At 36.9% G+C, this 14,511-nt stretch overlaps 1 protein-coding gene across 2 annotated transcripts in view; it reads right to left on the reverse strand.

Annotated features, from left to right (window-relative positions):
- Positions 1-752: 752 nt before the first annotated feature.
- Positions 753-14,511, reverse strand: part of tafa5b (TAFA chemokine like family member 5b) — a 126,520-nt gene continuing 112,761 nt past the window's right edge. The window contains exons 3-4 of one of the 2 annotated variants that reach the window (XM_087312485.1): positions 5,651-5,778; positions 753-2,750 (exon numbers count right to left, since the gene is read on the reverse strand). In XM_087312485.1, the coding sequence (XP_087168611.1) occupies positions 2,742-2,750; positions 5,651-5,778 (137 nt within the window). In that variant the 3' untranslated portion in view covers positions 753-2,741. The remainder of the gene's footprint in view (positions 2,751-5,650; positions 5,779-14,511) is intronic. The other variant, XM_087312486.1, reaches the window with a different exon arrangement.

The following is a 14,511-nucleotide window of genomic DNA, read 5'->3' on the forward strand; positions in this document are numbered from 1 at the left end:
AACTAGTTAATAGACTATTAATAAACTGTTAGTTAACAAGTTATAAATGACTTGTTAAACAAAAGTTAATAGTTTGTTAATTATTTACAACTGTGCCTTATAGATGGCTAATAGATAACTTACAAGCCGTTTGTTGACAGGTTGTAAATGACTTCTTAACTGTATTTTAATGATTTATAACTATACCTAAAAAATTAGTAATAGATCATGAACAAGCTGTTAGTAGATAACTTAATAAAGACTTGTTAAGTATCAGTTAATAGTGTATATATGTTATTGGGACGTTATTCTAAAGTTGCAGCTATTCTTCATTTATTAACTGTTAGTAAATGAGGAATAGTTGCAACTTTAGAATAACGTCCCAATAACATGCTTAAGCTAATAACTAACACTTAACTATTATATTTAATAGTTAATTATATGTGTATACTTTAGAATAACGTCCCAATAACATATACACAACCTAACTGATACTTAACAAGTCTTTATTAAGTAATTTACTAACAGCTTGTTCATGATCTCTTAAAAATTTATTAGGTATAGTTTTAAATCATTAAAATACAGTTAAGAAGTCATTTACAACTTGTCAACTAACGGCTTGTAAGTTATTCATTGCCCATCTATAAGGCACAGTTGTAAATAATTAACAAACTATAACCTTTTATTTAACAAGTCATTTATATCTTGTTAACTAACAGTTTATTAATGGTCTACTAACTAATTATAACGGATAGTTATTCTAAAGTGTTACCCAATATTTATTTTCTTAATGATGTGCACAGATTAATGGTTCACCAAAAAAATGGCAATGTTAGTTATCAAAACCATATGGTTAGTTTTGATTTCTTTGAGCATGAAATTTTAAATTTTTATTTTTTATTTTTATCAATCTTTAGAATGTTCAAACGGAATAGGGCATAGGGGGGATAATTAGAAATAGAACACAATCAGGAACTGTGTTTCTAACTACAGCTCTAGAGGTGCAGTTGCAAGTGTACAAGTTTGTGATACAGTTTGCGAATGTTCATTGGAACAATGAATTTGGCAAACGCTAAATCAACAAACTACGTTCGTAACAATGGAACTTACAACTTTAGTTGGCCAATAATGGTTTTTGGAAACACACACCAGGTTGGGATTCCCAATGTTTTGAAAACACCACAGTCAGTGTTTACTCTTTACAAGCAAATCTACCTAAAATGGCTTACTAATTGTTGTCTTCGTTTTTTATTATTATTATTTTTTAGCATTGTAGAATAAACAGCTTTAAGTTTAAGTATGAACGGACAAATTTAGCAACATGGAACTGAAGTAAACGATTAACACAAGTTGTTAAGATCTTATTAAAAGCCCCCATAAAGCCAACATGATTCTCCTTGAAGCCCTCGTAAACAGTCTGAGTAGTTTTGGGCTATTCCATGAGGGGGGTGATACTGTGGGGCACTGCGGCTTTAGCCGAGAGACGGCATGTGTAATGCAGGCTGTTAGTGATGTTAAATGAAGCTTGAAGCCTGGCTGACAGCAGCATTCCTCCACAGGCTGGCGCTGAGAGAGGCGGCGAGGGGCCAACAAGGGCAGAGTAATGGTCTAAGAGAAACCACGCAGGACACGGTGGTTGTTGCGGCAGACGAGCCATTATCTCATAAGGGCCATTATCTTAATGGGGTGACCGTCTCGATATGACAGATATCACAGAAGGACTGACACATAAACAGTTTTTATAAGATGAATTTGCCAGTTGTACAATCGCTGCGGTAAAACACATTTGACCCATAGCTGTATTCTGATGTTTATAACCTTGTCAAGGTGGGTATACAGTTGCATTTTTATGTGTGTCTACGGTGGAATGCTGTTGTTACAAAACAAAAGCTTACTGACAAATACACAAGTACAGTATTTTCAACTGTGGAGAAGGCAATGTGTAAATAACTTTCCAGGACATGACGTTTTTTAATTCACCCTTTATGAATAGGATCACATTGTCAGTGTTAAATAAGGTTCGCTACAAAGGTACATCATATAAAACTGTTAAATATATATATATATATATAACTTTATGACTCTGAAAATACATAGCATGGTCTCTCCCAAAGCGCTATCTGCGCTAGCCTCTTCAGGTCAGGTAGATATTGTTCGCTTTGACAAATTGTCCGCCATGTTCGCTAGGTTTCCCAACCTTAACTGATTTCAGCCCATTACACAAGAATGGCAGATTTACAATCGAAGAAAAGTCAACAGTTTCATCTCAAACGTCTTCGTTGTCTATTTTGACTGTGCTCAGTTTGAAAAACTCCTTACAAAGCTCAAGTATGTGTGGGTTTTTGCTTGCGTTTCTCAAAGCTGAAGCAGCTGATGTGTGTACTTGTGTTCATTCGGAAATCCTTCCACACAGAAATTGTCCGTATTTCTTTGGTCTGTAAAAGTTTGTTAGGAGATCCAAGCCAGAAATGATCCCGCGTCCATCATCATACCAATTTCAGCATCCCCAAACTAAAACGCTGGTTGGTTCCAACTTTGAATGACAGCGCAGGGGGATCCATTCTTCACGGTCCATGTAAACGCCATGACGAGAGGTTCTCACCTCTTATCTTATGAGACTGAAGGACTAATGGAGAGACTGACAGACAGGGCTAACAGGACTATGATGAATGCTCCCCTCCCCCGTCCCGCTGTAGCTTTGGAGAATGACGAGGTGCTTCCGTACGTCGCTCCTCTCTTGGGAAAACCTTCCCCCACTGGCGTCAGGATACCTGGGATTTAATAACAACATTTAGGCCATATAACACCATCAGTTATTCATTTTGAGAGGCTCTGGTGTCGTCCCAGATCTTTCCTTTTGTTGGACCCTAACCAAGCTTAAAAACAAACATACAATGTACAAAGAAATTCTGAAAATGTATGGCTAAATAATAAAAAAGCCATTTAATGTCATTTTTTTAGCATCTATAAGCTTTTTGGTTGTAGTCAAAGATTCAAAATATTTTTTTTTTTATAAATACGGCACAAACATTTATATTCTGCCCATCCAAAAAAAAAAGTCACACACTATTGTATTTCTTAGGACCGTGGTATCATTTTAAAATGCTTCTGCAATGTGGTATTTATCCCCATCCTGAGTTGCATAAAATTTTCCACAAAATTTTGTATTGATGATGGGAGAGTTTGACTGTTGTTCAAAAAGTCCTAAGGTTTCATAGCTCCCAATTCCCAAAGATTCTGGACTCTTTGGTGGCTAATCCATGTGTAAAAATGATGTCTCATGCTCCCTGAACCACTTGTTCACAATTCGAGCCCAATGAATCGACCATTCAAAACTTATTTCCAACCCTATTTCTTCAACAAATATTGTGTTTCACTACTATCCATTCAGTTTTTAATTATGCATTAGACTGCTCTTAACCCAATTTTAGTAGTTTCATCAATCTCATGTCATTTTTAGAAACATGCATACTAATAATTAGAGTCTTCTGAAACAGAGTAACATTTTTTTTTTTCCATGACCACAAAATGTGTCTTGTTATGGCTATTTAAGAAATGAGAAGCTACTCTCTTCATCAGATAAGGTTAAATAACTTGTTACCAGCTGGAATATAATAATTCATCCAATAACTATACAATGGGAGGCTCTTTCTTATTTACATAGTTATTTATTGCTTTTACCTTTTGGACAGGCAGTGTTTAAGCAAACTGTTTGACTGTGTTATCTGCTTATTTGGCTACAGAATTGAAATTCCACAGGCAGTGCGTCTTTTCAAACCTAAGACATGTTCATCTTCAGACCGCAAATGCAGATATTTTTAATATCCCTCCATTGAAAGTCTACCCAACACTTTAACACATCAAAATATGCATAAAGAGATCAAAATAATATGCCATAATGGTATGAAGATGTATGATCATACTGTAAATTGTACAGATTAAATTGTGGGATTCATTTAAACTAAAACTTTCTTCACCGAACATAAACGGATCAATCACACCTGCTGGATGCATAAAGATTTTGGTTGTAACACATTAAGCATGCTTGAGCTTCCATGATCGAATTAAATGCTGTCTTCACTGATGAATACTTTAAAGTGAGTTTTGAGTGAATAGATTTTCAATAAAGGCATGTAATTATTGCCAGAAAAGGACTACACACTGTATCAGTCTGATTTTGGACTAATCTGGGGTGCGTTTTCCAAAACCACCGTTAGCCAAATAAGGTCATAAATTTTTGTTTATTTGCCGTTACACAAATCAGTCGCTCAACCAACATTCGCGAAGCTTGAGCATTTGCAACAAGAAGATCGTTGGTTCGAGCCTCAGCTGGGTCAGTTTGCGTTTCTGTGTGGAGTTTGCATGTTCTCCCTGCGTTTGTGTGGGTTTCCTCCGGGTGCTCTGGTTCCCCCACAGTCCAAAGACATGTGGTACAGGTGAATTGGGTAGGTTAAATTGTCCATAGTGTATGAGTGTGTGTGAGTGAGTGTGTGTGGATGTTTCCCAGAGATGGAACGGCATCCACTGCGTAAAATTGTGCAGGATAAGTTGGCGGTTCATTCCGCTGTGGCAACCCCAGATTAATAAAGGGACTAAGCCGAAAAGAAAATAAATGAATGAATAATTATAATAATAATAATTATTATCATTATTATTATCATTATTATTATTACTACTATTAATTATTAATATTAAATTAATTAAATAGATTTTTTTTATTTCTAATAAATAATAAATAATACATTTCATTTTATAATAAATAGCCTCATTATTTATTTATATGATTTATATAATATTATAATACATTTTAGCTTTTGTAAATGGTGTGTTTTAGAATAGAATATGTAATGTTCAACTTCTCGATAAAATTAGTAAAGGAAACATACCTGTAGGCCCATGTGTGCCATTTACATTTATTTCAGTTAATAAGGGAAGCGAGTGCATGTTTTTATGAAATCTAACAGTGGATTTTACTTTAAATGCGTGTAAAACAATATAATTTGCACAAAGAAATGATGGGTTTTTCTCTAAAAAAGTAGTTACTCCACCCAGTTTGGAGCATCATTATGGGCGTTTTACGCTATAACTAAAGAGGTTCAAGCGATGGATCTCCAACAGAGCAACTACAGGTTTTGGGAAACACTCGTCACTGCATCTTTCTTTTCCCAAACGATGCATCGTACTACGATAGCTCAGCTGTGAGTTACACTGTTGTTTGGGAAACGCACCCCTGTATGACAGGGTGTTGTGGATTCTGTATGACACAGGGTATGTGGGTATCTGTAAACCACAATGTCTATCTGGACACAAGAATAAGTTGATTTATCTTGTTTATTTATGTAAACTGAAAAAAAAAATTACATAATCTGACAGTGATTATTGTAACAAAAACATAACTGGCATGAAAAAAACTTGTACTGTGTTCTGAAGATGAGCAATGTTTTATGGTTTTGAAAAGACAAGAGGCTGAATAAATGTTATAGTACGTTTTACTATTAATTAAGCTGATGGAAAATCATTGTTGGCTGCAAGCGAACCATAAACTGTGTTATTTACTGTTCTCCAATGTTTATACTTTATTATTGGCTCCACAGAAGTATTTGGCGTGACAGCAGCTTTTCTGACAGGCAAGTCTAAATACCAAGTTGTTGTTTTGTTTTGCGGTGCTTACCGTGGTTGTTTTCACTCGGCCTCCTGGCTGTGCACACGTCCAGCCTGTTCTGTTTACCAATAGGTCACAGCCTTCGTCATCCAAACAAGGCATCATCTCACACCACTGTCTGGTCCTGACAATTTGCGCTGTTCAAAGAAGAAGAAAATGAATATGAAAAAAAGGCAAGAACATTTAGAACATACTTCCATAAACATTCCTATACATTCTATTAAATAGGAAATTAAACATAAGGTGGGACTCACATTCGTAAACACACATAAGATGAAAATTAGACAAGCACTTCTTAATCCTATTTGATGTTAATGTAAAGCCTGGGGCACACCAAGCTGACATCAAAGGACTAGTGGCAATAAAGACCGACTATGTTGTCACTAAGCGTCTGGTCCCACCTGTACCTAAAAGCTGCTTGTGAACATGTCAACTGAAATGAGCATGTATGTTCTGTGGCCAAGTAGTAAGTTAGAGGCATAACTTGCAGCTATTGAAATCCCACTGAACCATGCGAGATTTCAGAACGAGATGTTGTTGGCAAGATGGAGGAAATACTTACCAAAGAACATTTTCATCAAATGTTTTCATGAGTTTTTTCCAAATGTATCCACAAACAATTGATTTGATATGCTATTATATTCATTAATTTAGCAGCTCCACCATGCATCTCCACTCGCTGACTTCTTCATCTGTTTTGTCATGACAGTTAGCCTACTCGGTGTCACCCCATGTGGTTGCAACTAACAGTACAATTGTGAGTGTGTCAAGTGTGAAAGCATCCACAACTTGCGGTTGTATGTTAATAACTGTGATGGTTGGGTTTAGGTGTAGAATAGGTGCAGACTTAAATAACAATGATGGTTGGGTTTAGGGTTATGTTAGGTGCAGACGTTAATAACAATGATGGTTGGGTTTACGTTTGTGGTAGGTATAGACAATAATAGCTGTGATGGTTGGGTTTAGGTGTGGAGTAGGTGCAGACGTTATTAACAATGATGGTTGGGCTTTAGGGTTGTGGTAGGTATAGATGTTAATAACTGTGATGGCTGGGTTTAGGGTTGGGGAAGGTGTAGACGTTAATAACTGTGATGGTCAGGTTTAGGGTTGGGGTAGTTGTAGACGTTAATAACTGTGATGGTTGGGTTTAGGGTTGGGGAAGTTGTAGACGTTAATAACTGTAATGGTTGGGTTTAGGGTTGGGGAAGGTGTAGACGTTAATAACTGTAATGGTTCGGTATAGAGTTGGGGAAGTTGTAGACGTTAATAACTGTAATGGTTCGGTATAGAGTTGGGGAAGTTGTAGATGTTAATAACTGTAATGGTTCGGTATAGAGTTGGGGAAGTTGTAGACGTTAATAACTGTGATGGTTGGGTTTAGGGTTGGGGAAGTTGTAGATGTTAATAACTGTGATGGTTGGGTTTAGGGTTGGGGAAGTTGTAGATGTTAACAACTGTGATGGTTGGGTTTAGGGTTGGGGAAGGTGTAGACGTTAATAACTGTAATGGTTCGGTATAGAGTTGGGGAAGGTGTAGACGTTAATAACTGTGATGGTTGGGTTTAGGGTTGGGAAGTTGTAGACGTTAATAACTGTGATGGTTGGGTTTAGGGTTGGGGAAGGTGTAGACGTTATTAACTGTAATGGTTCGGTATAGAGTTGGGGAAGTTGTAGACGTTAATAACTGTAATGGTTTGGTATAGATTTGGGGAAGTTGTAGATGTTTATAACTGTGATGGTTGGGTCTAGGGTTGGGGAAGGTGTAGATGTTAATAACTGTAATGGTTCGGTATAGAGTTGGGGATGTTGTAGATGTTAATAACTGTGATGGTTGGGTCTAGGGTTGGGGAAGGTGTAGACGTTAATAACTGTAATGGTTCGGTATAGAGTTGGGGATGTTGTAGATGTTAATAACTGTGATGGTTGGGTTTAGGGTTGGGGAAGTTGTAGACGTTAATAACTGTGATGGTTGGGTTTAGGGTTGGGGAAGGTGTAGATGTTAATAACTGTAATGGTTCGGTATAGAGTTGGGGATGTTGTAGATGTTAATAACTGTGATGGTTGGGTTTAGGGTTGGGGAAGTTGTAGACGTTAATAACTGTGATGGTTGGGTTTAGGGTTGGGGAAGGTGTAGACGTTAATAACTGTGATGGTTGGGTTTAGGGTTGGGGAAGGTGTAGACGTTAATAACTGTGATGGTTGGGTTTAGGGTTGGGGAAGGTGTAGACGTTAATAACTGTGATGGTTCGGTTTAGAGTTGGGGGAAGTTGTAGACGTTAATAACTGTGATGGTTGTGTATTAGGGTCGGAGAAGGTGTAGACATTAACAACAATGATGGTTGGATTTAGGGTTATGGTAGGTGCAGACGTTAATAACTGTGATGGTTGGGTTTAGGTGTGGAGCAGGTGCACACGTTAATAACGATGATGGTTGGGTTTTAGGTTTGTGGTAGGTATAGACATTGATAACGATGATGGTTGGGTTTAGGGTTGGGGAAGGTGTAGACATTAATAATTGTTATGGCTGGGTTTAGGGTTGTAGTAAATTTAAACGTTAATAACAATGATGGTTTGGTTTAGGTGTGGAGCAGGTGCAGACGTTTATATTGATGATGGTTGGGTATTAGGGTTGGAGTAGGTGTATACATTATTAAAATATGATGGTTGTGTTTAGGGTTATGGTAGGTGCAGACGTTAATAACAATAATGGTTGGGTTTACGTTTGTGGTAGGTATAGATATTAATAACTGTGATGGTTGGGTTTAGGAGTGGAGTAGGTGTAGGTGTTAATAACTGATATGCCACCACATACCATATGTGGTGATTTACCACCACATTGCTGACAACATAGTTTTAACATGTCTCCAAACCTTTAAGTTATGCCTCTAACGTACTACAAGTTCCGCCTCTAAGGCCCCTTCATGTTGCGCCCCTACTCTCTGTGCCTGCATTAGGGGATGTATCTTTCCATAGCAACAGAGGGCAGTATCTTGTCATTCAACAAAGAAAAGCCGTAAATAGTGCTGCACACATACAAGCCATAAGGAGCATTTTCAAACCATTTTCACCATATTCATCACATATTGTAGGGCTTTGCTTGTGCAAATATGTCTGAATAAAAGAAGTAAATCAAGTATAGGTTAAGTTAATTCAATTTGTAATCAACTTAGTCGACTAAGAGCCAGTCCCAATCCTGTTTCTGTACCTCTTCCCCTTGACCCTTGAAACAGTGTGTGAAGGTGAGGGCTTCAAAATTTACCCCTAATGGGACAGCACTAAAACATCTGCACACAACATCAAAAGTCATCGCGATCTCTTGCTTCATATGAGATTGATGATCATGACTGCTGTAGTTTTTCAAGTTGTGTTATTATTATTATTACTTTTGGTATTTATCTTTAGGAAATTGCTGAAGGCATATATCAAAACAAGAGGAAAAAGTAAGGGGAAGAACTAAGGGGGAGAATTGGGATTGGGCCTAAAACTAGACTAAACTAAATGGCATTTAGGTCATAAGACATACGAAATCTACTTTCAAAATGAACATTGCTTTGCAGGATGGTGAACTGCTCTAATGTTACTAAACCCTACTGACAGCAGGTTTTCCAGAAGGTGGCTGAGCCATAGCAAGAGATGGCTCATTCCATACTGTATGTGATTTTCTAGTATACCGCCTCTTTGCAATCTCATTCAAGTCACCCAAAAAGGCTGGTCATCCACAAACGACAAATGTAAAAGAGGACAGGATAATGCGAAAAAATCTCAATAGGCAATCAGTTCAACTCTGCTGCTGAATTGCTCATGAGTTCAGCTCTGAATGGGGTAAAGCTTTGTCTTGACATTTAAGAAAATCTGGACTGAAAGCCTCTGCAGTGACCAAAAGCTGAATGCATCAAAATGCGAGACTAACCTTTACTGAGGAGCATGCTGTGTGGATAGACAAAATTATGACTAAATTAGATCTCCACTAAATAAACTTTCATTTAAATGATGTGCACTGACAAATCATTGCGATATGATCATTGTTTCATAAAACCATTTAATTTGAGCCCACTAGTGCACCTAAAATCAAAACCATTGCAATAGACTTCATACTAGAGGCATTTTCTATTAAATACACCAATTTTAGCATTACATGTGAATGTCAAAAAGGTTCAGTTTAGTTAAATGTATATAAAATGACCATATGACATGGACTAACTTAGTTTGTCTTACAGGAATTCACATCAGTGCATAGAATTCAGAGGTCAAGACAGAAAAATGAGACATTTCATAGAACAAAGGCAAAAAGGCAATGAAAGAAAAGAGCTCCGGCACTTGGCCTAATATCCCAAGCCTTTCTCTTTGAAACAGATCGCTAAGGTCCAACAGCGAGAATTTTTCCCGAGGTAAGATTGTTTTTGCACTTAATCAAACATAAATGTCTATTTATAATAACTAGGGCACCCTTACATGTTCATTTGCATACCATGACACCCCAATTGGCCCTTAGAGAGAGAGAGAGAGAAAAGGGAGGGAGGAAGGGAGAGAAACTGAGAGGAAATGAAAGGGAAAGAGAGAAAGAAAGAGTACATTTGTGAGGTAGAGAAAATGATAATCAGAGTGAAATATAACCCAGGAAAGCAAAAGTACATAAATATCAGGGTGGCAGCATTTGTATGTGTGGAGGAAGCTAAGAAAGGGGAGAACAAGTTGATACAAATGGAGATGAAATGTCATTCTCACCTAAGGAAAAGGCTTGTTCTTAAAGGTAAAAAATATTTGTCGAGATGGCTTCTAAACTCAGAGTAGTTTCTTATGTGGTGAATGTTTCCCTCACAGCGTCGACTCTAGGGACTAGCTTCCGCTACTAATCTGCAGTATTAGTATTCGCTGTTATGCCCTGGGCCATAACGACAAATAAAAGAGCCTTTCATGCAAATTCAGTACGTCTTCATTCTGGAGGCGTGATTCACAAAACCGTAGTTTGAAGCCAGTGGTGCTCTTATCTAGGCTTTGCATTTAGAGTGCTATCTAACACCAGTTTAAGGTGTAGTTAATTATTTGTATTAATTGTAATTATTATTTTTGGTTGTTTGGTTGGTTTGGATTCATGTACACTGGAGGGTACAGAGAAGGTGAAAAGGATTCCATAAAATTAAAGTTTGTCAAAACAAATGATAAAGCCTTGCCTGAATGTTTAAAATAGTTTAAAGCCTATAGGCTATGTAGGCCTTTTGTACTTTAAGATTGGTAATTGGGTAGATAATTAGAAAGACTGCATACTACAAATGGATGCTGGCAGACAGACAGACAGACAGACATGCATGCAGACAGACATGCAGGCAGGTGGAGATGGCAATGCACTGCATTGGAGATTGCTCCACTGATGTTTGTATGTCTGCTCAGTTTAATCTGGGGTTCAATTTTTACTTCAGTTTAGGATCATCTCCAACACTTTTTATCAATTTAATAATATTATCATCAAATCTACAACAGACAATATGACAAGGATGAAAAGTTGGCAACAATGGGTATATATATATATATATATATATATATATATATATATATATATATATATATATATATATATATATATATATATATATATATATATATATATATATATATATATATATATTTAGATGATCACAGAAAGTTTGTTTTAATCCCTATTTCTTTGCAAAAATATTCTGTTGACAATGTATGCATGTGGATAGATGGATAAATCAATAGAAAGAATCATAAATGGAGGGAGGAATGGATGAATGGATGGATGAATAAATCGATGGATAAAATAAGGATGGATGGAAAGAAGAATAGATGGATGAATGGGTAAATTGACGGAAAGAATAATAAATGAAGGGAAGGATGGTTGGATGGGTAAATTCATTGGAAAAATAATAGATGGAGGAAGGAAGGGATGAATGGATGGATGGATGGATGGATGGATAAATCAATGGATGAAATAAGGATGAGTAGAAAAAAAGAATAGATGGGTGATGAATGCATTTGATGTAAAAAATAGATGGAGGTAGGGAGGAGTCGATCAAATAAGGATGATGGAAAAAAGAATGGATGGATGGATGGATGGATGGATGGATGGATGGATGGATGGATGGACAGACAGACGGATGGATGGATGGACGGGTGGATGGATCAATGAGTAAAATAAGGATGGGTGGATCAAAGAATAAATGGATGGATGGATAAATTGGTGGATAAATAGATGGATAAAATAAGGATGAATGGAAAGAAGAATGGAGGGATGGATGGATGAATCGATAGAAAGAATACTAAATGGAGAAAGGAAGGTATGGATAAAATAAGCATGATGGAAAGAAGAATAGATGGATGGATGGATGGATGGATAAATGAATGGATAAAATAAGGTTGGATGAATAAATCAATGGAAGGAATAATGTATAGATGGATGGATGGATGGATGGATGGATGCATGCATGCATGGATTAATAAATAAATTGAAAGAATAATAGATTGAGCAAGGAAGTAGGGAGGGATGGATGGAAAGAAAGAAAGAAAGAAAGAAAGAAACAGACAGACAGACAGACAGACAGACAGACAGACAGACAGACAGATAATGCTTTATGTGAGCACCTCTTGTCAGATCTGAAAGTAAAGCAATAGCATTTAATGTCTTGCTGAAGGACATAAAGAGCAGTGAAACTCAAGGAGCCTTACATTTCACAAATGTCTGCTCTTGCATTAGGGATTTGTCAAGCCTGGATACTGTAATAATGATGCCCGCGAAAGCCTTTATTTCACAGTAAAATAGTCTGCTAGTCCAAAAACAGCTCACATGACACCTCTAACTGGTTCTCAGCCTGTCTGGAGTAGGACGGCAGATCATTCCAGCCTCCAATGATGCATGACACATGACAGATCATCAACATTTTAACACTTTAAAGAAGTAAAGTCAACAAATCCACAAACAACAGCCGAGGAGGAGAGTGCTGTCAGCACAACACAGTAAGCTCTCAGACTGGCTCTCTAATGAGCTGTCCCTCGTCTGCTGCTATTGAGCATTGAGACTGTCACTCCACTGATGGCAAACAGACTATGACAGACTGCACAAAGTGCCTCTCTGAATCAATACATCAAACAACTCTGTGAACTTGGAGTTTTTGGTCAAAAGGGCGAAAAACTAATATGGAAGTTGCTTACTGAGACCGAAATGAAACATTGGCCAGATAATACAAATAATATCATAATATGTCTTAAGATTCTGCATGAAAACAGCTTGTTCTTGCTTATGTATGACTCTAAAATAAGCAGATTTGCATTACAAATGCCCCTTATTGGTAGATGCTTGAAATTGAATCCACTATATTATAATCTCTGTATTAGTAGTATCCACACGTTGGGACTTTGACATTAGAAAAAGGCACAACAAATATAAAAATAATCCCTGCAATCAATTCTTGTGAGACGATGTTGTTGCTAACTATTCATGCATCTCTCTTCACTGGTACAGATGGCATCTAAATTGTGACAGATCACTGAAAACCATTATCACACCCAAAATCATTTCTCAAATTCTTGTTTTCTTTGTGTGTGTGCGTGTGTGTGAGTTTGTATGTGTGTGTGTGTGTGTGTGTGTTTGAGTTTACACGTGCGTGTTAAAATATGCAGTGCCTCTCAACAGTGGCTCCTCAATTTACAAATATTTAATCATTAATAAAACTTATTCAACTAAAAAAAGCTATATTTGCATCTTCTGAAGGAAATTATCAGTGCTTGAAAGACAGCATGAGAACAGGAATTATTTTTATAAATATATTTAGGACTTAAAGGGCCCTATCATACACCTGGCTCAATAAGGCGCAACACATTTGGTGCGATTTGTTGCTATTTTCTGACCAGCGCAACAGTAATTTTCACGTTTTGCACCAGGCTGCTATTTTCATTAATTAATTAATTCATTAATTCATTCATTCATTTTCTTTTATGTATATATTTACAGGGCTTTACATTAACACTCGCCAACCCGCCGAAATGCGGGTAGATTTCAGTGGTGGCGGGTAAGACAGATACTCCCACTAGCCACTTTGGCTGGCTGAACGTAATTTTCCCAGATAATAAATCTTAAAAGCAGGGTTCGATAATAAGGTTGGTCCAATATGCATGCACAGGTGATCTTAGAATTGAGAAGCAACACGACTGACAAAATTAAATGTGTTTGCAACTTTGCGCGAGCAAAACAGGTGAATACCGGATGACAGCTTACGCTCCTGTTTCCTTTTGTGAAGCAACTGTGTCTAGTAGCACAACTGATGCGATCGGTTCTCTTTCAAATAGACTGAACAAAAAGGGATGAATATGCACCCACAGTCTTGCTGCTTTCAAGATTTCCAGAGTTGACTTATTGTAAGCAGCGCCAGTTGCTTTTTCTTTAACCATTCTTTGAACAGATTATTTATGGGTCTAACATTAACCATGTGGGTGTGATCATCCTTTCATTATCACACGCTATGTTTTTTACCTGCTTTTTTTTCTGTTAATATGGTTTAATTACCATTTTTACAATAACATTGCTTTAATAGGAGATTAACTCCCCATTTATGTGTAGTTATATGTTGTAGTTTATGTTGTAGTTTATTTTTCCCTAATTTCTGTTTAACAGAGAGAAGACTTTCTCAACACATTTCTAATCATAATAGTTTTAATAACTTATCTCTCATAGCTGATTTATTTTATCTTTGTCATGATGACAGTAAATAGTAGACTATCAAAAAACAAATAAGCTTAAAGGGGCTAATAATTTTGTCCTTAAAAAAACATTATCACACACTGTGAAAATTTCCCTGCTCTGTTAAAGACCATTTGGGGGATATTTAAAATATAAAAAATGAATAAAAAGGGGGCTAA

Source organism: Danio rerio, chromosome 25 (genome assembly GCF_052040795.2).
Source record: "Danio rerio strain M-AB ecotype USA chromosome 25, GRCz13ab, whole genome shotgun sequence".
In the NCBI taxonomy this organism is placed as follows: Eukaryota; Metazoa; Chordata; class Actinopteri; order Cypriniformes; family Danionidae; genus Danio; species Danio rerio.